The sequence below is a fragment of the Pygocentrus nattereri genome, chromosome 19 (genome assembly GCF_015220715.1).
Source record: "Pygocentrus nattereri isolate fPygNat1 chromosome 19, fPygNat1.pri, whole genome shotgun sequence".
In the NCBI taxonomy this organism is placed as follows: domain Eukaryota; kingdom Metazoa; phylum Chordata; class Actinopteri; order Characiformes; family Serrasalmidae; genus Pygocentrus; species Pygocentrus nattereri.
Window position 1 is genome coordinate 34,550,665 of NC_051229.1, and position 23,232 is coordinate 34,573,896.

At 41.8% G+C, this 23,232-nt stretch overlaps 1 protein-coding gene across 1 annotated transcript in view; it reads left to right on the top strand.

Moving 5' to 3' along the window:
• Window positions 1-15,030: 15,030 nt before the first annotated feature.
• The window catches only part of cux1b (cut-like homeobox 1b), a 231,930-nt gene continuing 223,728 nt past the window's right edge, over window positions 15,031-23,232 (top strand). The window contains exon 1 of the mRNA XM_037530974.1: window positions 15,031-15,209. Coding sequence (XP_037386871.1) covers window positions 15,147-15,209 — 63 coding nt within the window. The 5' untranslated portion in view covers window positions 15,031-15,146. The remainder of the gene's footprint in view (window positions 15,210-23,232) is intronic.

A 23,232-nucleotide genomic window follows, 5' to 3' on the forward strand; every position in this document is an offset into this window, starting at 1 on the left:
CTTTAAATCAGGCCTGCCCTCCAGAGAGCCCACATGGGAGAGAGAGAGAGAGAGAGAGAGATGAAAAAGGGAGCAGTAGAAGAGAGAGCAGAGAGACAGAAAGGAAGATAGGGAGGGAAGAGAGAAAGTGAGAGACAAGAAGGGGGACAGAAGAGGTAGACCTTGGAGAGGGAGCAGAGAGGGATAAACAGAGAAAAACAAAGAAAGAAATTGGAAGAGACAGGCATAGAGAGTATGAGAGAGCAAGAGAGAGTGAGAAAGAGAGAGCGGATAGAGAGAGAGAGAGAGAGAGGGAGAGAGAGGGAGACAGAATCACCCAGACAGCCAAAAGCCTAACCCTAGTGAAAGTGAGCAGCTGTGTTGTTGCTTGTCTCTGTCAGGTCTCCTTCATTCGGCTCTGATTAAAACAATAACACACTCGTGGGTTTTCAGCCTTAAGCATGTATTAATTACTCATCTCACTGTGTTTCTCAATCTGTGTTATAGTGAATGGAGGCGCTGATGGAGCTGCGTCAGTGTGAGTGGGCACAGCTCGGCGTCAAGGCCACACACAGCCAATTCTGTGAAAATCAATAACATCTTGCTTTTCTGGAAAGTCTTCCAGTGAAAGCTGCGGCGCACAGTGCTCTAAACAAGAGCACGAGAACGAGGATGAGTATGAAGGAAAGTTTAGGGACCATGTCACCATGACTGAGCATATACAGGCATATGCAAAAGTTTGGGCGCCCCAGGTGACATGTTTTGTTGATTTTCTGAGTGAAAATAGGTGAACCCATCCTCCACAGAGAGCACACCTCTGCACACGTTAAAGCACACTGGGCCTCATTCACCAACATCCTAAGTTTGTTCTTAAAGGTGATCTTGAGTAAGGTCCTAAGAAAAGGCCTACGTCAGATTCATGACGTGTTCTCACCTTTGTGCTCTAGAATCAGAATCGTTGGGAAAACTGCGTAAGTGGGTTTTAAGAAGAGATCGATTGATGAATAAGGCCCACTTTTTTGCTGCATTTAACATATTGGGGGAAAAAAATAAAAGCAAATTTTACATTTTTTTATATTTATATTATATTTGTTTGAACCTCAGCAAATGAGTAGAACTTGTGTCTTCTATGACATTAAAGTTTTAGCCCCCTGTAGAGGATTTTCTCATTTAATTGCAGTTAGGAAAGCAGCAAAGCATGTAATTTATTCATATTTATGCACATGACTGTGCACATTTCCATAAAAATATGTATTTTGATATATTGTGTCATGTAGTCTTCTCACAGTGGAAGGATGGGCAGAAGCACCTGTGGATGTTGTCAGATCTGAAGCAGCTCGATGTTCTCTCTCAAAGATGGAAGCTTTTATTGCTGTTTATCTGATGGGGGCAGTTCTGGTGTCTACCAGCTCTTCCAGGTGGTTGTTTATAAATCTTTCTCTGTAGCTCCAGTTTTGGAAACTCCTGCTTTTTTCACTTATTTTCCATCTACTTTCTCCTTCTTTATGCAGTCTTATATCTATAATCTTATTCTTAATCTTATATCTTCTCAGCACTACTTTCTCAATACAAATAACTGGGTGGTCTCTGACTTTTACACAGCACTGAACATCATCAGAAGGGTAGTTTTCTAGTCTGGCCAGAGTGACCCTTTGACTGAAGTGAACTGGGCTAATAAGGAAGATCCACCTTTTAGAGGTCAAGCGCAATTCAACTTTATGTAGTAAGTCTAGACGTCATGCAGGTTCTACAACAATCAACACCGTAAAGGTAAAGTGCTTATGTCTGTCCGTAGAGCCGTACGTCTGTCCTGCTCCTCCCCCAGTACACACAGACACACACACGGAAATGGACACTTCCTCATTCAGTGCAGTGGTGCACTCATCCATGAAGCAGCACGGCCGGCACAGGGAAGACTCCACTGATCAATATTACACTCCTCTTCTTCAAATGGAGCTGTTTTCCTCCTCAGCCCACGCCACTGAGCCCCCCAGTCTGCCGTCACGATCCATATAGAGCAGAAAGGCATGATGGAGAGAGAGAGAGATGATTCAATAGGACAGCTTGCATCTTTCAAAGTGCAAGTTAATAATAAAATAACTTTGTTAATATTGTAATTAAAGGGCTATTTCATCAGGTTTTCTAAATTTCTGGATAATTCAGTTGTTAACGCTCTACTGCACCGTGTTGCCATATGGCAACAATTGCTTTATCTTAATTTTACTAAAAAGCAGTAATGTAAAATCTGCGTTTTCTTATTTAATTGTGGGAAAAGGGTGTTTTACTTTAAAAGGACAAATACTTTATGACATCACATAACCAGGTATTTTTATTATGATCAAATATCGATTGAAATTGTATTCACTACCAATATTTGTAAACAGTGGATCGTACATTTCACTAAGTATAAGTTGGAGTTGTTTGTTCTTGTTTTCAATAAAAGGATAAAAGGATGTTTTTAGAGAAAAAAATATGGTACTTTTTAAAAATGATTTTATGATGCTTTGGTATGATTCCACATTGTTGCCAAATGGCAGCAATTTACCAAGCAACCCACTGAATTTATAGAAATAAATATTCTTTATTGTTCAAAAAGTTCTGTTATTTAAGCAATTTCAAGTAATAATTTATGCAGCAGATGGTTAGGATTAGTCATTCAGTGTGGTTTGGTGTGAAATGCTGTTGTAGAGAAATCTATTGAGTCAGAATTGTTCACAGTGGTGGTGATAGGAACCAGATGTCCACCTCCAAAAGCTCACAGAAAGTGATTACATGAAATGGTTATCAGTACACAGCCTGACGCCCGAGACACTGTTTTACCACCAACCTTTTTTCAGATTAACCACTATTTTATATGATCAACATTACATTTCAAAGCTCAGAAGATAAGTATAGGTTCAGTGGTGGTTTTGTATAGTAAATAAAATGTCTATATTAGTGTTCACCACTGTCACCACCACTGTAAAGAAATGTCTGCAATCAACCATTTCGCACCAAATCACTCAGAATGACTATTTCCATTGCAACAGCTGAACTTTGCTGGAATTTTGAAAACTTGGTGGGCTCCCCCTTTAGCTCTATGACTGCTGTTATGTCTACTGAATACATCTAGCCATAAACATGGCAAAGAGCAAAGAGAGAGAGGAGGGGAGAGAGAGAGATGAGCTGTCTGTTAGACATAACAATAGAAGAGTTTGCAGCTCGCATCTTTCAAAGTGTAAGTGTATCCTTTAAAGTGACAGTGCTAACCTTGCTGCTGCTGAATAAAAGTCCATTTAGGTCTGCGCACAACTGCCACTTTTGTGGTGTCACCATTTTAACGTGTCATTAGATATGTACTTTTGTTGCATCAACTTTCTCCTTTAAGTGGCCTAAGGAGAGATAATGGCCCAAACTGAGGTGCTACTTTATAATTCGAGCTGGTTGTGAAATCACCTTCATCTGTTCTACAACCAGACATGACATTTAAGAACCTGTTCCCTTTTTTCCACTGCAACCGGATCGAGAGGTTTAAGGTGTGGTGAAGCACAAACAACATTTAAATGACACAGTATCACAGCATGAGAGGGCATCTGCATCAACAGCAGCCCCAGTCAGGCAGGATTAGTTTTAGTGGGGAGGTGCTTTAAAGGGACATGCCAGGCTAAAAGTAGCATTTAATATGTTATTTGTTCTGTTGTGTAATATCTGACACTGCACCCTTCAGCCACATCAGTTTGACTGGAGTAGGAGTTTGAATTCTTTTGTCCATCGATGTTTTCTCACTACACTTCCCAGCATGCACTACGCCAGGAGTCGGCAACCCAAATGTTAAGAAGAGCCTTTTTGGCCTTTCAACAAAAATCAAACCACCTTGGGAGCCACAACATTTTATGTCTATTTTACCATTTTGGCTGTAAATATGTCTTAGTGCGTGCTAAAGTGCTAGTACAGGCTAAAAACATGATATAAACAAAAACACAGACTTACTTGCTCTGATTTAGCTCAGCTCCAGCTGCTTTTCTCGCATCTCCAGCAGGAAACTTTTCCTCAAAACTAGAACAGTTTCTTGTAAAAAGTCTAAACGTTCGATTTTTACGAGGCTGAAGTCACTTTTTGTTCAAATTTTGTCAGACATAGTGCCAGACATAACTGCTGTTCAAACGAGAAGATGGCAAATGAGAAGCTTTAGTTGTTTGACTTTTTAGTGTTTGACACTTTCTCGTTGCAGATTAAGCGTTTCAGGAAACCAGCTGGAGTGATAATAAACACAAATCAGTCCATTCGTCTCCAAATGATCAGTGTTCGTCTTAAATCTTTCTCTTTGCCATTTCATTAGCTATGAGCTAGGTGAGCTTGTTGTCTGGGTTGCTATGGTGACCAGCAGTCTACCCTGATCTTCGGGGTTAAAGGGTGAATCAGCAGTTCTACATTAACTCCAGTGTTTAAGACCATTTACTGTTAAACGGTGTTGAACGATCAGCAGAGCTTTATTTTACTGTAAAGGAGGATTATTTTATTTTTACCTGATATCTAATTCTGCGGAGCCACAACCGGGCAGTAAAAGAGCTGCATGTTGCCGACCCATGGACTATGCGAATATGTCATACAACCTTAGGAGTACCTTCTTTTGCCAGCTGGTGAGCAAATAAATTTTAATCAGCCCACCCTTGTATCCACAAGAAAGAGCTCTTAAAATAATGACTATTGTGATACCACTAGTTGAGGTGAGCAGACAATTTTACAATATGTAGTGATAGTGACTTTTTTCTTTTGTATTTTGCAGAACCTGGAGCTCCTTCTGTAACAGTAATCCGGTTCAAATCAACCTCATGGTACTGTATGCTAATCAATAACACTGTGTTGTTATTGTTATTGAGTGTTACGCTCAACACAGTAAAAATAAACCAGCCAAGTAACTTTTTTCTCCAGAAACAGCCACACAGGATGAGGATGCCACACAACAGCATCCTTAATCACAAAAGGTATCATAGACTACACTGAATATACTCCTCTATAAAGGGCCCGCTGGCATTTTTTACAATCTGACCACTGCCTGTCCTACAGACAAGGATTAAAACCCGCTTAAGTGGACGATTTGTCCAGCAGCAGGCCCGGGCAGAGCTTTCACCAGGGCCTTCCCGTGCTCCCCCCTTCTCCTGCACTTTACTCATCTCTCCTATTGATTTTTTCCTTTCGCTTTTCTTTTTTCCCTCCTCCTCCTCTCTGGAGGGGATGAAACGTCTCAATTCTGGTCAAGGTCTAAAGAATGGGAGGAGGGGGGGCCTGGAGATGGTGAGAAAGCCATGATTAGTGAGGGCTCCAGTCCCTGCTCACCCCTGACCTTGATCTTGACCCCTGGAGTGACCCCAAAGGTCAGAGGCTGTGTGAACATGTCAGAGGGTCAGTTCACTGCGGCTGGGTGAGGAGTGTATTGCGTTAGCCAGAGCACACGGCCTGAGTGACGGGATCAAAGCCGTGCCGAACTTTATCTGGGGTTATATTAGTGCAACACGCCTCCAGCTATTTTACAGAACGCAACGTTTCGGCTTTGGTTTCAAATTACCTGCAGCTAAATTCACAATAAAAGCGTTTAAAGGTCAGAAAGCAATTATGTTAGTAAATCTTTACACACATAATGACATAATAGCAACATGAGAACAAGTCTTTATATTCTGAGGCTTCACTACTTGCATTTAAACTTTATATAATAGAAATAAAATAAAACCCACTATAATACTTGTATAGTACTAAGATATAGAATGTAATATTTGTTATATTATTATTTCCCTATGCATATTTATGTATATAGTAAAAAAATCTATCTATCTATCTATCTATCTATCTATCTATCTATCTATCTATCTATCTATCTATCTATCTTATATTTAGCTACACACACACAAACACACAGATATATATTTACATGAGTGCATGTTTTAATGTTTGTAAATATATCAATGTAATTTTGAAAAATAAACTTATATTTACTTATATTGTCTCTATATATGTATTATATATGTCTGCTGAGGAATTATATATACATATAATATACTGTATGTATATTTTTCATTGTTTGGGATTTTGGTGCTGAGCTGATGCACATATGCTAAATACATTTACATATATTTACATACATTTTCAATATTGCTGGTGTCTGAAGTAAACCTAGTGTCTTTATTTTTGTTATTTTTCACTTTTTGACATAATTTGAAAGTGTCTGTTTCCCTTTACATTATGTGTAAATTTCATGATGGATGGACCAAAAGAAACAGCCCAAAATGACTTGGTAAAAATTCTGGTTCCATTGACTTCCATTAAAGGTAAAATAGGTTTTTTTTCCATTTTGGGCATACAAGGTGAAATCGTGAAAGTTTTCAGTGGCTTTTGTTCGGCCTGTATGTCCTCACAGCCGAGCCGAACTCCATTTGTCACGTTTTTGCGATTGCGCTGTACGTTCCATGTTCCATTTTCTATATGCAGTCAGGTCTATCCTCAGTGTGGAATGATGAGGATCTCTGAGTCCTGGAGGAAGGATCAAAAGGCCACAGATTTCTGGAATGGATGAGGCGGTGGTGGGGGTGGTGTTTGTCTGACTGGAGAGCGAGGCGGCTGCTCATCACCAGCGGACTGCAGTAAATGTCAACGACCCAGTCGAACAAGATAGATCTGCTTCTTTTCTTCCTTGGCTGCCGTTCTCACAGGGTGTGCTTTCTTTCATCATCACCATGGAGGACACTTCCCATCCTTTCCCAGACATTAGCTCAGAGTGTTTTTGGGGGTTTTGGTTGCATCTGGAACGTGGAAAGTTTTGGGGTGTGCCATCCTGTGCGACAGTGTGATTTTTTTGTGAAAAAATATTAATCTGTTAGCGTTAATAAAGTTAATAAGCTCATGTTTCCTGAGCGCTGCTACTCTACAGCCTACGCTGCATTTCTCGGCTGCTACGCCACAGAAGGCAAAGTGAAGGACCCTTCGTAGACAGCCTAGAAATGCAGCCTTCATTCTGAGTGATTCTGAGGGCTCAACTGATATATACTTCCGAGCCTTGAATTGGTCTTCGTGAAATTATAAAGTGTAAAATCTCTGATTAATTAAAGCATTCGTCCATATATCACTTATCGGCTATATATATTTTATTTAGAAGTATTTGTATGTAAGTAGGTTATCGTACTACACAAGAACATCTCCTCCATTTCTGTGAAGAAATGAAAAAGCAACAAACACAATGGAAAAGGCTCCATTTTCTCTCACGAGTTTTGTGCCGCTCTGATGACATCACCACGCAGCCTCGTTTGGACTACTCCATCTGGGTGACCAGTAGACTACTAAGGAGAGGTCTTCATAGGACAGTCCTACCGAGAACCCGGAGCCTCAGCTTTGGAACCCAGCTTATATTTAAGTGACAAAACACAAGAGTGTCGTACCGTGAATAGCATCCCGGCTGTGATTTGGCCGCAAGCAGGAGCCGAAGATGGGTTTTGTAGGCCATCACAGCTGGAAAGTTATTCACTCAACACATGACCTGGAGTGTTCTTTTGCTTTTGCCTAACAGTTCTATGAAAGCAAATAAAGGCTTGAACATTTGCGTAAATACTGGCGAATGCTTCCGCTGCTAAGACTATTACCCTTTTGCTGCAGGAATAGAGCCATTGAACAGTGGCAATATCAGGTTCAGCTCAGCTTTTTCATTGTTTGCCAGATAAAGCACAATGTGGTTTTGGTCCAGTCAGTGTGTAAAGCATTTCACAGCCCATCTTGCTTGCTGAACTGCATTCTGTTCACTTGGCTAACTCCACTTTATACCGCTGTCACAGCTGCTAAACGAAAAGCTCACTTTTGACAGGGTTGGAGTTTGATGTAATCCTGCTGTCCCACTCGATTTCAGAATCTGACCAGGTCAAATATCCTCTTACAGAAAATGTAATGGGAACATTTTCTGTTTTTGTCTGTGTTAAAGTGGAAAAGTAGTACCGTTTAGGCAGCATAAAGCCAGTTGTTGCTTAGCAACGAGTGCTTCGATTGTGTCAGTGAAATAAACTGTTGTGCAACAAAACAACGTGACAGAACTTTTGCAGTTTTCTTCTCTTAACACAGGGGTCGGAAACATGCAGCTCCTTCACTGCCCTGTTGCGGCTCCACAGCAGCCATTAGATTGTAGGTAAAAATAAAATAATCCTCCTCTGCAGTAAAATAAACCTCTGATCGCTCAGCACAGTTTAAGCTATAAATGATCTTAAACGCTGGAGTTAATGTAGCCGAAGTTTGGCACATAAACTGCTGGTCACAAGAAGCTGGCAAATATGAAGCGACTTCAGCCTCGTAAAAAGTTGAACGCCGCAGAAAAGTTTCCTGCCAGAGATGTGAGAAAAGCCACTATAGCTGAGCTAAAGCTTGAAGCAGAGCAAAGCAAGTCTGAGTTTTTGTTTATATTATGCTTTTTCATCCTGTACTAGTACATTAGCCAATACTGAGACATATTCACAGCCATGATGGAAAAGCAGATATAAAATGTTGTGGCTCCTGAGGTGGTTTGATTTTTGTTGAAAGGGAAAAAATGGCTCTTGTTAACATTTGGGTTGCCGATCCCCGTCTTAACATCACACTGAATGGACTCTTACTCAGTATCATAAAGACTATCAGACAGAGAGCCCATTTCCAGCAAAGAAACCTACAATTTACTTCACTTTAACGCATCTTGAAGTGTTTCTGAAGTGCCCATACCATACGCCTCACGTTGCAACTGTCAGGTCTTTGATACTGATGATTAAAGAGCCCATGTCATCGAAAAAAGCAAACTTTCCTGTGTTTTTCATCTAAATGGGTGATACAGTATGCACATCTTTCAAAACATACCCTTCATTCCCCGGTCCGTATCGGCCATGTGTGAAAACAGCAACACAATTTTTTGATCTCGTTGTATTTGTGATGTCACAAAAAAACACACACACACACACATACACACACACACACACACACACACACACACACACACACACACACACATTTGCATATATCCATCAAGTCTACAGCAGTTCAGCCCCACCCACTCAAGCTGAAGTTATAAGGACTGTTTCAGCCTGGACCGCCTTTTAAATGAGGCCCGATACAGAGCAGCCAATCAGAACAGAGAATATTTAAATATAGTTGTTTGCAACAGTTTGGGTGCCCCAGTCAAGTCATATTTTGTTGAAGTGAAAATAAGTGCAGTGATTATTTGCTGAATTTAACGTAAGACATAAAATGCAGCCTGAGTTACAGACTGTAGTCCATCTGTTTCTCTGATACTTTTCTACCCTGTTCTTCAGTGGTCAGGACCCCCAAGGACCCTCACTGAGCCTGTACTATTTGGGTGGTGGATCATTCTCAGCACTGGAGTAACACTGATGTGGTGGTGCTGGTGGTGTGTTGGTGTGTGTTGTGCTGGTACGAGTGGATCAGACACAGCAGCTCTACTAACGTAGTAGTATGTTGTTTAGGACACAGCCCTAGTTTATTGAACTAATTCTTCATTAAAAGAAATCAGGTGCTGCCGTAGAAATGAAACAGTGAAACATCAGTGTCTGGGCTGAGGAGAAGATGACCCACAGCTGCATACTTCTAACCACGATAGCACTGACTTTCTGATTTTACAGGCATATAAAAGATAAACATTTAAGAAACTCTGTTCTTCTGTGCAGCACTGTCTGTGCTCGTGGCTGTGTATATCTCATGCATCAGCAGAGCGAGGCCACCCAGTTGCTCCACATGTCCAGACCGTCACCAGCTTGATGCCGCTGTCGCTGAAGATCAGGCTGTTCTGACATGAGCGCCCACAAACACTTATGCAGCTCGCTGTTAAGATCAGGACGACATGCAAATAGGAGCGTGTCTGTGGAGATAAAGCTGGCAGGGTTTTGGCTCATACTCGTTTTTCTGGTACTGCTCAAAGGTCCTCCCTTTCCCTGAACCACACATAAACAGACTTAATAGGCACACAAATAGTCTGAAATTATAATAATTATATCAGTAATCGCTTTAATTGCACTCATTTACAGCTCAATTCTTTTACTTCTATGCTTTCTGCTGTCAGTCAAAACTACAAAATATATCAAAAGAAAAGAACTGAAAACAGTCTGTCTTTGAAGGGGAACTCCACTCATTTTTCAAGATAAGTTGTGGCCATGACTTAGTGAGGCATGTGAATGAGATCCTAAAATGTGGCCACGACTTAGTAAGGCATGGGAACGAGATCCTAATGCGTGGCCACTAATTCTTTAAGCTTGATCTTGTTTCCACACCTTACTAAGACGTGGTCACAACTTAATTATCTAATTCCCATGCCTTACTATGTTGCGGCCATGACATAATTTGTACTGACATCCTGTATAAATAAAATTAATTTGTGGCCATGACTTAGCAAAGCATGGACACAAGATAATTAAGTCATAGCCACAACTTAGTAGGACATGAGAATGAAAAAATTAACTTGTGACCATGACTAAAATAATGTGTGGACACAACTTAGTAAGGCATGTGAATGAGATCCTAAAACGTGGCCACAACTTAGTAAGGCATGGGAATGAGATCCTAATGCATGGCCACTACTTAGTAAGGCATGTTCTCATTCCCATGCCTTACTAAATCGTGGCCATAACTTAATTAGTAGTCACATCCTATACAAATCAAAATAATTTGTGGTCACAACAGTAAGGCATGGGAACAAGATAATTCTGTCATGGCCACGACTTAGTAAGGCATGGGAACGAGATCCTAATACGTGGCCGTTACTTAGTACACGATCTTGTTCGCACTAAGTCGTGGCGACAACTTAATTATCTCATTCCCATGCCATACCAAGTTGTGGCCATGCCTTAATTAGTAGTCACATCCTGTATAAATAAAATTCATTTGTGGCCATGACTTAGCAAGGCATGGGAACAAGATAATTAAATCATAGCCACGACTTAGTAAGGCGTGGGAATGAGATGGTTAACTTGTGGCCATGATTAATAAGGCGTGCGAATGAGATGGTTAATTTGTGACCATGACTAAGTAAGGCGTGGGAATGAGATCGCAATGTGTGGCCCTGACAACACAGCTTTTATAATCGCTCATGATTCACGACGTTCAAACTCATTTATTAAAACTCAAAAACTTTTTTTCACATTCCGGTACAAAGTGACCGGTCAAATATGACCGGTCAAAATAACCCACAGAACTCTGTTGTATCAGCTAAATCTTGAAATTTCATAATAAAATATATTTATAATGACTTTTTTAAATTTAAATTTTAAATGATTCAGTATTACTGTAATAAAATAATAATAATAAAAATGACTCAATATACCTAAAAGAAATCATATTAAATGTTACATACCCTGACGAGCCACTTTACTAGCTCAGTCTACCTTGTTTCTACACTCAGTGTCCATGTGATCAGCTCCACTCTAGTTCAGACCAATCAAAACACGATGTGGGAGGAGCTGGATCAGATCCAGCCGAACCCCCTGGACTTTTGCTTCTGCAGCGACGACAATCTCCGAAATTTGGAAAAATCAGTGGAATTCCCCTTTGACTTTACATTGGTCAATACCAGGGGTTTCTTTTCCTCTCTCTTTCTTTTCAGGGAGCTGGAAGTGTGTCACTGCACTGTTGTTTTCCTGTATGGGATCTCGAGAGTGGGTGCGCTTGCACAAATGGAAATCGTACGAGATAAGCGTGCTTGTGACATAATGAACAGGCTATCAGGGCTTTCAGATCTCACAAGGCCCGAGCTTGTTTTACGCAGCCAAACTCACTCTCCCCAGAGCTTTGGACAAGCCGGTTTGATGCATTTGTGGGCTGCGCTGTATCTGGCTCATTAACTAACAATGGAAGGACGGACAGAAATAGGACATGAAGCAAAGAGAAAATGGAGGAAATAAAGTGCGAGAAGACACAAGTTGTGTGGTTTATTTTTACATTGCAGTCCACTGTTGATGCCATAAAGGATAAATACTCACTATTAGAACATAAAAGGCTCTGAAAAGGAGTGAAATCTAATTTTGTATCATAAAAGCTTGGCACCGAAAGCCCCCACACTCGTTAGTCAGGATTAAACAGAGCCACAGGGTTTCCACTGAATCAACTGGAAAATGTAATAAGCACCAGTTGACAGTCTGCCTAGAAATACGAACAGAGCGCCATTAGAAGTTATATGGTGAGTATTAAACTTTGCTGCGTCTGTAAACGCGTTATGATGGACCCTTGAAGGCTGCGTGGCTTGATGGACGTGCAGAAGGAACAGCTCCATTTTTAGCTCTGAGTGCAGCATTTGTGAAAACATCAGCTGTACATTCAAATGTAAAGTTTTCCAGCCTAAAACCAGTTTAATGAGTTACTTGTCATGTTATGCAGATCAGTTTCAGTTTCCTCAGCCGTTCCACTGAATTCACGAAATTACCTTGTTTTTTTAGATGTTCTTTCATCGGTCTTTGTCTTACTACAACACCCAGCATGCACCACACACACACACACACACACACACACACACACACACACACACACACACACACTCCTGACTGCTAGCCCAGCCAGCAACTGGCTAATAAATAGTACCAAGCTAGCACTTGTGTAACGAAACTGAAAACATCGTTATTACAACACAAAAGCAGAAGATTACGGAGCCCTGCTGGTGACATCCTGTATGAATAAAAATAATGTGTGGCCACAACTTAGTAAGGCTTGGGAACAAGATAATCATGTTGTGGCCACGACTTAGTGAGGCATGGGAATGAGAGCCTAAAGATCCTAAACCATGGGCCTGAGTTAGTAAGGACATGGAATGAGATCTTAATGCATGGCCGCTACTTCTTAAGGTTTGATCTTGTTCCCACACCTTACTAAGACGTGGTCACAACTTAATTATCTAATTCCCATGTCTTACTATGCTGTGGCCTTGACTTAATTTGTGCTGACATCCTGTACAAATAAAAATGTGTGGCCACAACTTAGTAAGGCATGGGAATGAGATCCTAATGCAATCTTGTTTCCGTGCCTTACTAATTATAATTAAGTTGCAGCCATGACTTAGTGAGGCATGGGAATGAGATCCTAAAGCTTGGCACTGAAAGCCCCCACACTCGTTAGTCAGGATTAAAACGTAGCCATGACTTAGACATGGCCAAGACTTAGTAAGGCATGGGAATGAGATCCTAATGCAATCTTGTTTCCGTGCCTTACTAAGTCATGATCATGCTTTAGGATCCCATTCCCATGCCTTACTAAGTCGTGGCCATGATTTAATTAGTAGTGAATGTATGGCCACATCTGAGTAAGACATGGGAGCAAAATCCTAATGCGTGGCTGCTACTTAGCAAGGCATGATCTTGTTCCCACGCCTTACTAAGTCGTGGCTGTGGGTTTTAATTCTCCTGAAACATTTTAAATGCACACAGACTCTTATTTTAGAAAATAAACAGAGACAAATATGACAAACAACCAAGAGAAAAAAGGACTAGGCCTAATATAAAGTGGCTTTAAAGAAACTGTTGTTGCTACATTAAAATGATTTACTACTTTACAAAGTATAACTAGAAAAATAAGTAAATTGCACTGTGAGCAGAAAATGAGCGAAAATAAGGGGAATTTTGGCTAATACTCTGCTTAACCACTGGTGGGCGGCCTGGTAAACGCTGAGCAAACCGCAAGTGGACCACCAGCTTTGCCATCAGTGGGTCAACAGTGGCCCACTATCCTCTTGCTAACAGGGAGCCTGCTTTGCTGGTATGCCAGCAAGTCCCAAGCACATCTGCCCTTACTGGTCACCAGAAAGTCTTACCTTGTAGTTCAGTAAACACTGTAACCTCACAGTTTGCTACTCTTATAACTTTGGGTCAGCAGTGGTCCTGAGATCAGAAACTGACCAATGATAAATGGGGTAGAGGGTGGCTGACATTGTGCATGACAATAGATGGGCTTATGGTAACTGTACACCTATACAGTGGGCCTGCAATATAACAGGCCTGCATATAAATTGAGTTAAGATCAAATAAAAAATACACTTCACTTTCACAAGAGCAACAAATGAACTTTTTTTCTCTTCTTTTATTAAAGCAACTCACATTCACAATTCACAGCAGTCTTCATATGCTCTGAGTAGAATAATTACATGATTTTTGAAGAGCTTTCTGTGCAAACGAGGTTAAAACGTGTGCAGGAAACTGCCTGCAGTTCTCCTCTCCGCCTGTAGGGGCGCCATAAGCTCGCTTTCGCTTTCGCGGCCAGCACTGCGATCAAACCACCTGATCGAAATTCTACAAAAAGTCGTCACAGTCTAATCAATAAATGAACGAACGAATAAATAAATGAATAGAATGACAGAAAGACACAGAAGCGGCCCGTGTTTGAAAAGATGTGAGGAATGAGTGACGAAAACCTCCTGCAAAAAAAAGCAAAAAAAAAAGCATGTCATTTATTCTTTCCAGGATAGTGATCGATATTGACAAGTTATAGCATCCGCGCACGAAAGTGAATACAAAATCAACAAATCAACAATAAGAGAAAAAAAAGAAACGAAAAGAAAAAGAAGAGAAGAATTAGAATAAACAGAACTGGTGAAGAGGAGCAACTCTATCGAATATCTGTCGATATTGATTTGAGGCGTTAACGCTCAGGTGTCAGAAGATCTACAAAACATTCTGCAAAAAATAATAAATCAGGATGTAGACGTGAATACGGAACGAGAGAATACGGACGACTAATATGTCAACCTGCAAAGCGCAATAATCACACAAAGCAGGACGATCGATACCGTATCAAAAACAAATGATTCTGTATTATCCCCCTTAAAAGTACTCACATTGGAGTAAGGTATGGTTTATCTGCAAGCCTGTAAAAAAAAACTAAACAAAACAAAACAAAACAAAAAGTCCAGTCCGGATTTTCCACGTTAAACTGATCGCCGAGCCGCGTTCAATAAACTCCGCTTCGATACAGTATAAGCAGCTCCGGCGTTCGATAGCTAACTCCAGTCCGCGTCGCTGTTCAATAAGCGAAGGCGGTGGTCAATAACTCCGCTCCGTGTTTTCGCCGCTTCCCTCCCCAAACTACTCCAGCCAGCCCCTCTCTCTCTCTCTCGCTCGCTCTCTCTCTCTCGCTCTCTCTCTCCCTCTCTCCGTCTCTCTCTCTCTCTATCAGCCTCTCACTCCGTCTCAATATGTCTCAAGATGGCGGCCAATGCGGGATCGATGTTTCAATATTGGAGGCGCTTTGATTTGCAGCAGCTGCAGGTTAGCCTTTCTCCTCTCCGCCTTGTCTCGGCGCTCCGCGGCGCCTCGGTCGCGGGGCTCGCTCCGGTGCTCTTCTGCCGGGCTTTTCGGCTCTGTTTTGGCAGGGGGAGGGAGGAGGGATCCCCGGCTTTTCGGCGACCTCTTCGCGCATCGATTAAAGCGTCTCTCTCTCTCTCGATTGGAAATTGATCCTCTTTGTTCAATTCCCATCGATCAGCCGCCGCGGGGGGAAAAAAGCCACCAGTTTGGGCATATTTTGTGCCTTTTTAAAGTAGGTTTAGTGCTGCGCGAAGACGTTCACCTGACGAGATGTTAACTTTGTCGCCCGTAATGGATGTTTATGATTGTGTTATGGCTGAATTATTTTTTCGGGGGAGGGAGGGAGAACGGAGGGGGGCGATGAAGTGCGGTTGTTTCTACGTTGGTGGCGCTGTGGTGACGGTTAATAGCACCCTCAGTGAAACATAACGAAGCTGAAGTTAGCTTCTTTTTTTCGAATTTCTCCGTTCCACCTTAAATGCTGCAGCGCTTGCATTCTGGCGCCTCGAGGGCTCGAATGTTAACGCTGCAGCGTTTAAGGTGGAACGGGGAAATTCGACGAATGGGAAGCCAACTTCAACCTCGTCTGAAACATGCTATTAGCCAGTTAGCCGTAGCGGTTCCAGGTGTGCTCTGTGAGTTATGTAGACAGTGTTTTGTGAAGGAAGAGAAAAGTTTATTATTTTGATGTTGTGTGTTTTATTAGCCGGGTTTGCTGGCTAACACGGCGCTTGTTGGCGAGCTCAACCTCTCAGCTGCGCTTAAGGAGCTAGGTTAATGTTAACTGATCTGGCTAACGTTGAAATTGCTGCTTTTTTGAGCGCTAAATAGCCGGGGGGTCGGTTTAGTTTTCGATAAACACCGAAGCAACACGTTTGTTGAGTCGTGAACGCTTTGAGGAGTCAGACGAGGCTTTTCTGAGGGGGGAGAAAACGGGTTGACGTGTTTGCTAACGGTGGCTAACTCATTGTCTTTTGTCAGGGCAGATTCAGTGCAGAGTTTTGCTTAATAGTTATTTTTAAACTGTCCTGTTCAACCGCATAACTCGGTGTTAACACTAGGGCTGCAGTATTTTCAGCCGTTTATCTTGGTTATCTGCAATAAACTTCGGCTCGCATGCTTTTTCCCCTGTAATGAAGTTGAGTGAAGTTAACTGAGCTAACTAGCCAGATAGCACGTAGCTGTCATAACACACGAACTCCGTCCAGTTAACGCGAGCCAGTTCGCGCAAATGCGTGTCCGCGTGCTTTTGTTTTCAAGGGGAAGTTCACCGATTTTTCAAAATCGCTGTGGTATAAAACCGTCAAGATGTCAACAAAGTCGTTCTGAGTGTTTCAGTGTGGATCGGTTGATTATAGCTAAACTCCAGAGACTCGGACTTCTTTAACCTACAGCGTGTGGTGATAGGAGTCACCGTGTCTACAGCATAAATATAGCCATTTTATTTACTATCCACAACCACCAGTGATCCTACACTTGTCTTCTGAGTGTTTACACGTAACGTAGATGGTGAAATAGTGCTCAGTCTGTTTTATTTGGGGGCTGTTTTGTCTTAGAACTGCCTTCATTAATCCTAACACCACACGTTGATTGAAATAAACTGGTTAAAATACGTTTTAGACCGAAAACTTTATCACAAATCTGTTATCAACCAACGTCTCAGACAACATGCAGCATATTCAGAGCCATTTAATGTAAAAACGTTCTGTGAGGGAAAGCAAACCATTGCTGTTTAATTATGCAGAGATTTAGAAAATTCGGTGGAGTTCCCCTTTATCTAACGTTATAGGTAGAAGCTGTGTTTGGCACTTATATGTATGACATCTTACTGCCTGTCAAATCATTGTGTCAGTCTTTCATGTTAATAGAGAAGGACAGATCATGTAGGTGTCTAAACTATAGAAAACAAATGTTGTGTAGGTTCGACGGGGATTAACCGCCAAAATACATTTTGTTTTGTGCTTAATTTTAGCTTATTAGTCCAAACACCACGTCTCTGGGCTTTTTCAGTTAAAGCCGCAATGAGTATAAACCTTCATTTAATGCAGAAAAATGGATGACTGGAGTTTTTTCCTCTCAGCTGTGTGTTCGTTGGCATTTTACCGTGAAATCTTAAGCCGCCTAAAGTTGTTGTACTTGCTTGATTACGACATAAGGTTCGGACCCTCAGAGTGTCCACTGTTCGCTTCTGATAGACCGCACATACGAGACACTGCCTGTTTTAAGATGAAGAGAAACGAATGGTCATTTAAATTCAGTCAATTTATTCCACACGTATTCCACTTTAGTCGCTCTCCAAAATGACCTGTGACCCTACCCGCTGGTCTTTTTTGTTGTTGATAAGAGTACAATAGCGGTAGATCCGAAACGTTTTTTTGGCTGCCGTTTGCCTTATTATTTGCTGCTTGTGTCTCTTTGCCACTAATGTGTTTTCAAAAATATTCTCCACAGCCTTATCGCAGAAATACCCCGAAACCATGTCCGAGCAGAGAGCAGCATATTCGTAAACATTTCCTGAAATAACTTTGTTTTGGACGTTTGGTTCCTAACACCACTGCTGTGAACAGGTCTAGTTCTGACTCTGCAAGTTTCCCTAGAAAGGAGCATTTTCCACCAGTCCACTCTGAATGATGCTCTTAGCAGCTAAAATTCACAGAACGTCTGAAAAGTCAGTGGAATTCCTCTTTTTTTCAGCATGACTGTGCGAAATCTAACAAGTGTCCTTGTTGCTGACTTTGTGGGTTCAGAGGCCTCGTGTTTTATAGTGTCCGTCCGTGTTGGAGCCTCTCATGGGATAATTTTTTTTTGAGTAGAAGTTCATGTCGTTCTGTTTTGCGGCTCAGTAGCCTGGATTGATCCAAGACCAGTGTAGCTCTGCAAAATAGCCAGAGAGCTAGATTTGGGTTAATGGCACGTGACATTGAGTTGTTGCTTGTCTTGTGCTCCTGCGAAGGAGTGGGTATGTCAATGTTTGTGGACATCTGCTAATCCAGTCGTTCTTCTGAAATGAATTATTGTATGAAATATGGTATTAACAAGGAGTTTTTCCTCCTTCGCTGCAGTAACAGCCTCTACTCTTCTGTGAAGGCTTTACACTAGATGTCGGAACATTTGCTGGGAGGGTTTCATTGCATTAAGCCCCAAGAGAATTGGTGAGATCAGCTATTGGATGGAGCTCCATCACTCCAGAGAGCATAGTTCTGCTGCTCCACAGCTTATCGCTGGGGGGCTTTATTACCCCTCTGGCTGACACATGGCATTTGACATGGTGACCTGTGACTGCTCGTGTTTTATTGGAGTACCTAAAGGGTAATTCGAAGGGGTGTCTGGATTAATTTGGATATGCAGAACATGAAGCAGTATGTTTTTAACGTGCCAATTCTTAAAGGAGGTCTAGGCTAGACAGCCTAATCCATGACGCCTACGTACCTCGTTGCAGCTCTTTATAGGCCGTGTTGGGACATGAAGGAAAGACATAAGCTTTAAATGACACAACAGAACTTTTTGGATGGACAGGTTTTCTCATGCTGTCTAATGTACCGTTGTTTGGGCACAGTCGCTTCAGGGAACGTGGCGCAGAGATGCGCAGTCTCAGTCGTAAAGCTGTAGGCTGTTGAATTTGGCTGATCTTTTCATGCTGTCCTTTTCGATTCAGTGCTTTAAAGAATCCAGTAGCACGTTTGCTCTTTGTACATCTCCCCCACCCCCCTTTTTTTGTAACTGGGGCAAATTTGTTTCCAATCATGCTTTCAGAGATTGGCTGCCAACATGCAGCCATGACATGAAATATGCATCGCATAAGTTTGCGATAAGGGCCCCTCGGTAATTATTGCAAAGGCCTATCAAAAGCTATTAGTCAAGACAGTGAATCTGAGCCCGCGGAGGCCGCCGAGTATGTCTGGAGGATAGGAACCAGCCGGAGCTGAACACTCGCTGTCTATTATTGATGACAACTTATTTACTTTGCCTCCCACAGAATGGTTCTTGGAGAATTGCCATTTGAGCAGAATCTTAAACCACAATCTAGAGCTCTCGGTCTTGTCAAGTCGCTTTACAATCTTGTTACCTCTCATATCAGAAGGCAGGCTGCTTCACTATTGATCTTTAAGACAGATGGCATTACATGCTGTCGACTGTATGCTGAGGAACTCTCAGCACTTCGTTTATAATGTTTATTTCATAAACAGCTGTAAAATTGACTATTTCTACTCGCAAAGTTTTGACGATTATTATGATCATTTTTGTCCAGAAGGTGGGGCCAGTGAGTAACTTGGAGCCAATGAATCGTTTTTTAAAAAAAATCTCCGTTATGAAATTTTTGAGAATATTGGTGACTTTTTTGGTAGAAGCAAAGTTTCTGTGGTCTGTTTTCCATCGAGGACAAATCTTCAATCCGTATCTGCCGTCGTCACTTGTTAAGCGAAGGTTGCAGCCAAGATTGTAAGCATTGAGCACGCGTTAATGTTACTGCCCACAGGTGAAAACCTAACCCTTCTTTGGAAATTAGTTTTTCTCTTTCCTGCTGTTGACTCCTCCTTAATCAGTTCAGCCTAACTGGCCTTGTTTGTTCAGAAGTCTGCATTACTTTGAGACGCGCTTGGCAGATCTTTGCCTCAGTCTCTATGTAAGCAAATGTTTATTTCCCCGGTTTTTCAGGTGATCATTTACAAAGGCGTTCAAAGCTAGTCTAGCATAAAGAACCAGAAACACCTTTTAAATCTGAAGTATTAACTTCTTTAACTTGGTGGAACCACCGGTGGTGCCAAAGTGCATTTCGTCATATTCTTCACTTCATAACGTTCGCATTTTAAGCTTCATTCAAAAGGTGGGTGTCATGAGGCTGCAGCTGTCTTCTTTCCAGTCAGATAGATGAGTGATTTATAAGCTTTTACTACTGAAAGTCGACCCATTTTCCCCACAAATTTCAGCTATAAACTGGATCTCGGATGGCGTGTCTTTAGTGATAAACTCTGTGAAAAATGTTTTTATAAAAAGTACAAACAAGATTTGTGGCTTTCAACAGTAAATTCTAAGCATATAAACATGTTCCGTTAATTTGAGGGGAAAATTAACCAAAAAAAACCCAACTAAACTTTAAGTTGAATTAATGTAGTTACTGGATAATTTGCCATACAATTTGGGCGTGTAAATTCAGATGGAAAAACCATTTGAGCAGCTTGCTTTGTAAAATATGGTGACATGACATCATCACCTTCTGCCCGTTCTTTATATCATCACTTTCGATAGAACGGCAGAAATGATCACGCTTGTAAAGATGTTTTTGATCGTCGGAATGTCAAGGCCTTGTTTTTCCACAGTATTTTCTCCTCTTGCTGATCTAATCTGTATTGTTTGGTAAATAGACTCACTACATGATTTAAACCGATATTGTGGCTACACAGAGAACTGAAACAACCCCCCCTGACCACCACCACCACCACCAAAAGCGTGGAGTTGCGTAAGGGATGCCGTGTTTTGATATGGTTCTGTGGCAGAGCTGTCCTCGGCGTCATCAGGCGTTCTGTGATTTGAGTCCTTTGCGTGTCCGCCCTGTGCGTGGCACAACGAGGACATCTCAAATGCGTCACTGCAACATGCCTGAGTTGTGATTGTAATCAGTTTGAGATGGAAATCTTTGGTTGATGTTTGAAAAGCAAGTGCCATGTTTTATGCAAGGCTGTGTGGAGATGAGCTGTGATCTGTAACATATGGTGAATTTGTGGAATTCTGAATTATGCCTGTTCTGCACTGAAGGACGTGGCTGTAATGCCGAGGCCATACGACTTAATTTGCGCTAAGTTCAGGTAAAAGTGGCCCAGATCTGATTTTCTCACCAAATCCGTTTTTGTTTTGTTTGGCTGTCCACAGTATCGTCTAAATGTGACCTGTACGCGACATCAGTCTGAACAGGTCAGCTCCTAAACTGAGCCGCGTGCTCCAAAGAACAATGCTTCCCGTTGCTTCCAGCGAACCCCGGTCGCTCCTGGAGGGTTCAGCTTCTTCTTTGCTAGCATCATCGGAGCCCTCATGAAGCTTCACTGACTGATCACTCGGAATGTGTCTGAGTTTGCCGGAAAAATTGCATGTTATTCGACCACTGTCAGTTCGAATCCTCGGATTCTTTTAGCTTTGCTTTCAGATGTTTTCCTGACGCTGCAGCCTTTCCTCTTTTTTTTTTGGAAACATCAGCCTAAATGTTTGAGTCTCATCAGCGCAAAATGGTGACGAATGTTGAATTGCACGGACATAAAAGTCGCGTGAATTCCGATCTGGCTGTTCAGACTGAGTCTGATTGTCGCAGATCGGATACATATCGGATATCAGTACTGCATAGGAAATCGTCTCAAATTGGAATTGAGAAAGACTGGATTTGGGCCACTTTTACCTGCTGTGTGAACGTAGGACTTGGGAAGGAGAATCTGAACAGTTTCCTAAAACCTCTGAGCAAAATTGGAAAACATTGGCACTTCTAGGCAGCATCCGGATAATTCCACAAAGCAGGATTTCTCAGTTTAGCTGGATAACTTGAGCACACATTCAAGCCTGTCCAACACGAGAACAGCTAAGGGACGTTCCTAGTGGACGTTATCATCATTCCTCATCTTTGGGCTTAAGTTATCTGGCTAACTGAGATCCTGTTTTATGGAATTCCGCTAGAGGTGTGGTCGTTGTGAGATTTGTTAAGTCAGCATGATGCTCCAGCCGTGCCACATAGAGGTGGGAAATAAGGGGAAAATATATCACGATATGTCAAGGCAGTTTGTTTTTACACCATATGGATTTCAAAATTTAGGCATGTTTTTTCCCTTGGTTTATTTTTCTTTTCTCCATAATGTCATCCACCTTTGGCTGTGTTGAAAGATAGCTTAAATAAAAGTAGTTCCTGGCAACTTTAAAGTATTACACTGCAATATTTAACCCCCTAAATCAAAAAACAGAGTAATTCTGTGAAAACAGTACAGCACGGTACTTGAAAGACTGATGATGCCTTGCTTTGTGAGAAATCTGCGGGTTGTCAGACTGATGACGTATCCTTGGAATGATGATGATATCCTTGGAAAAGCATTGTGTGGTGTAATGTGATGACCATAAACAGTGATATTGTTTTGTTTAACGTTTCACATGGTGTTAAACAGGACAAACTATACTGTCTTTTCTGTTGTTAGAACAGTGTTGATGTTAACTGCTTAAACTAGAAAAAGCTAATGCTGTTGTTGGGGAAAAAACCTTGTATCTCCTTTACTGGAGAAGCAAAAACATACTTTAATTTTAATGTAAGTCAGTGGAGTTTTTTCCAAGTCATTTTGGGTCATTTCTTTTGGTCCATTCATCCTGAAAGTTACACGCAGTGTACAGAGCGACAGGCACTTTCAAACTGTCAAAATGGAGAAGTGCCTCCATCTCTGTAAATGTGTTCTGATGTCATTTATCATCATAGCAGTAACGTACGATAATATTGCCCACCTCTATACTCAGTCATGCAGTTTTGACCAATGACTCTAGCCTCCCTCCGTGAAAGGTTTCTGGTCACATCTCGATCTGCTGCGCTGGTGGGAAGGAGGGCAGTGCTACGTCACCGGAGGTCACGGGAGTCGTCGGCCTCGAATGCGGGGGCTCCTCCGTCGCGAGCCGAAGTCTCTCAGATGTGGCGACTTCATTTCAGCTCCCTTCATCTCAGCCCGTGGGCTCTACCGTCTCTGCGCTCTGCTGCACTTTGATGGTGCTGCAAATAAAGTGCTGCTCTCTTTAACTCTTAGAAGCCTTTTCTGGTGTATTTGGTTGCGTATTTGCACAGTTAATTGCATAATTACGTGAAGAATACAGTTCCTTCATATTCTCTGCTATTGCTTTGCACCAGATTGAAATCCTATCAAAATATCTCAAGTTTTGAAGCAGCCCTTTTGTTTCAGTGAGATGTGATGGTTGAATTACAGTGTGCTTTTGTTATTGCTGAGAGTTGGTACGACCTCTGAGGGTTATAGCA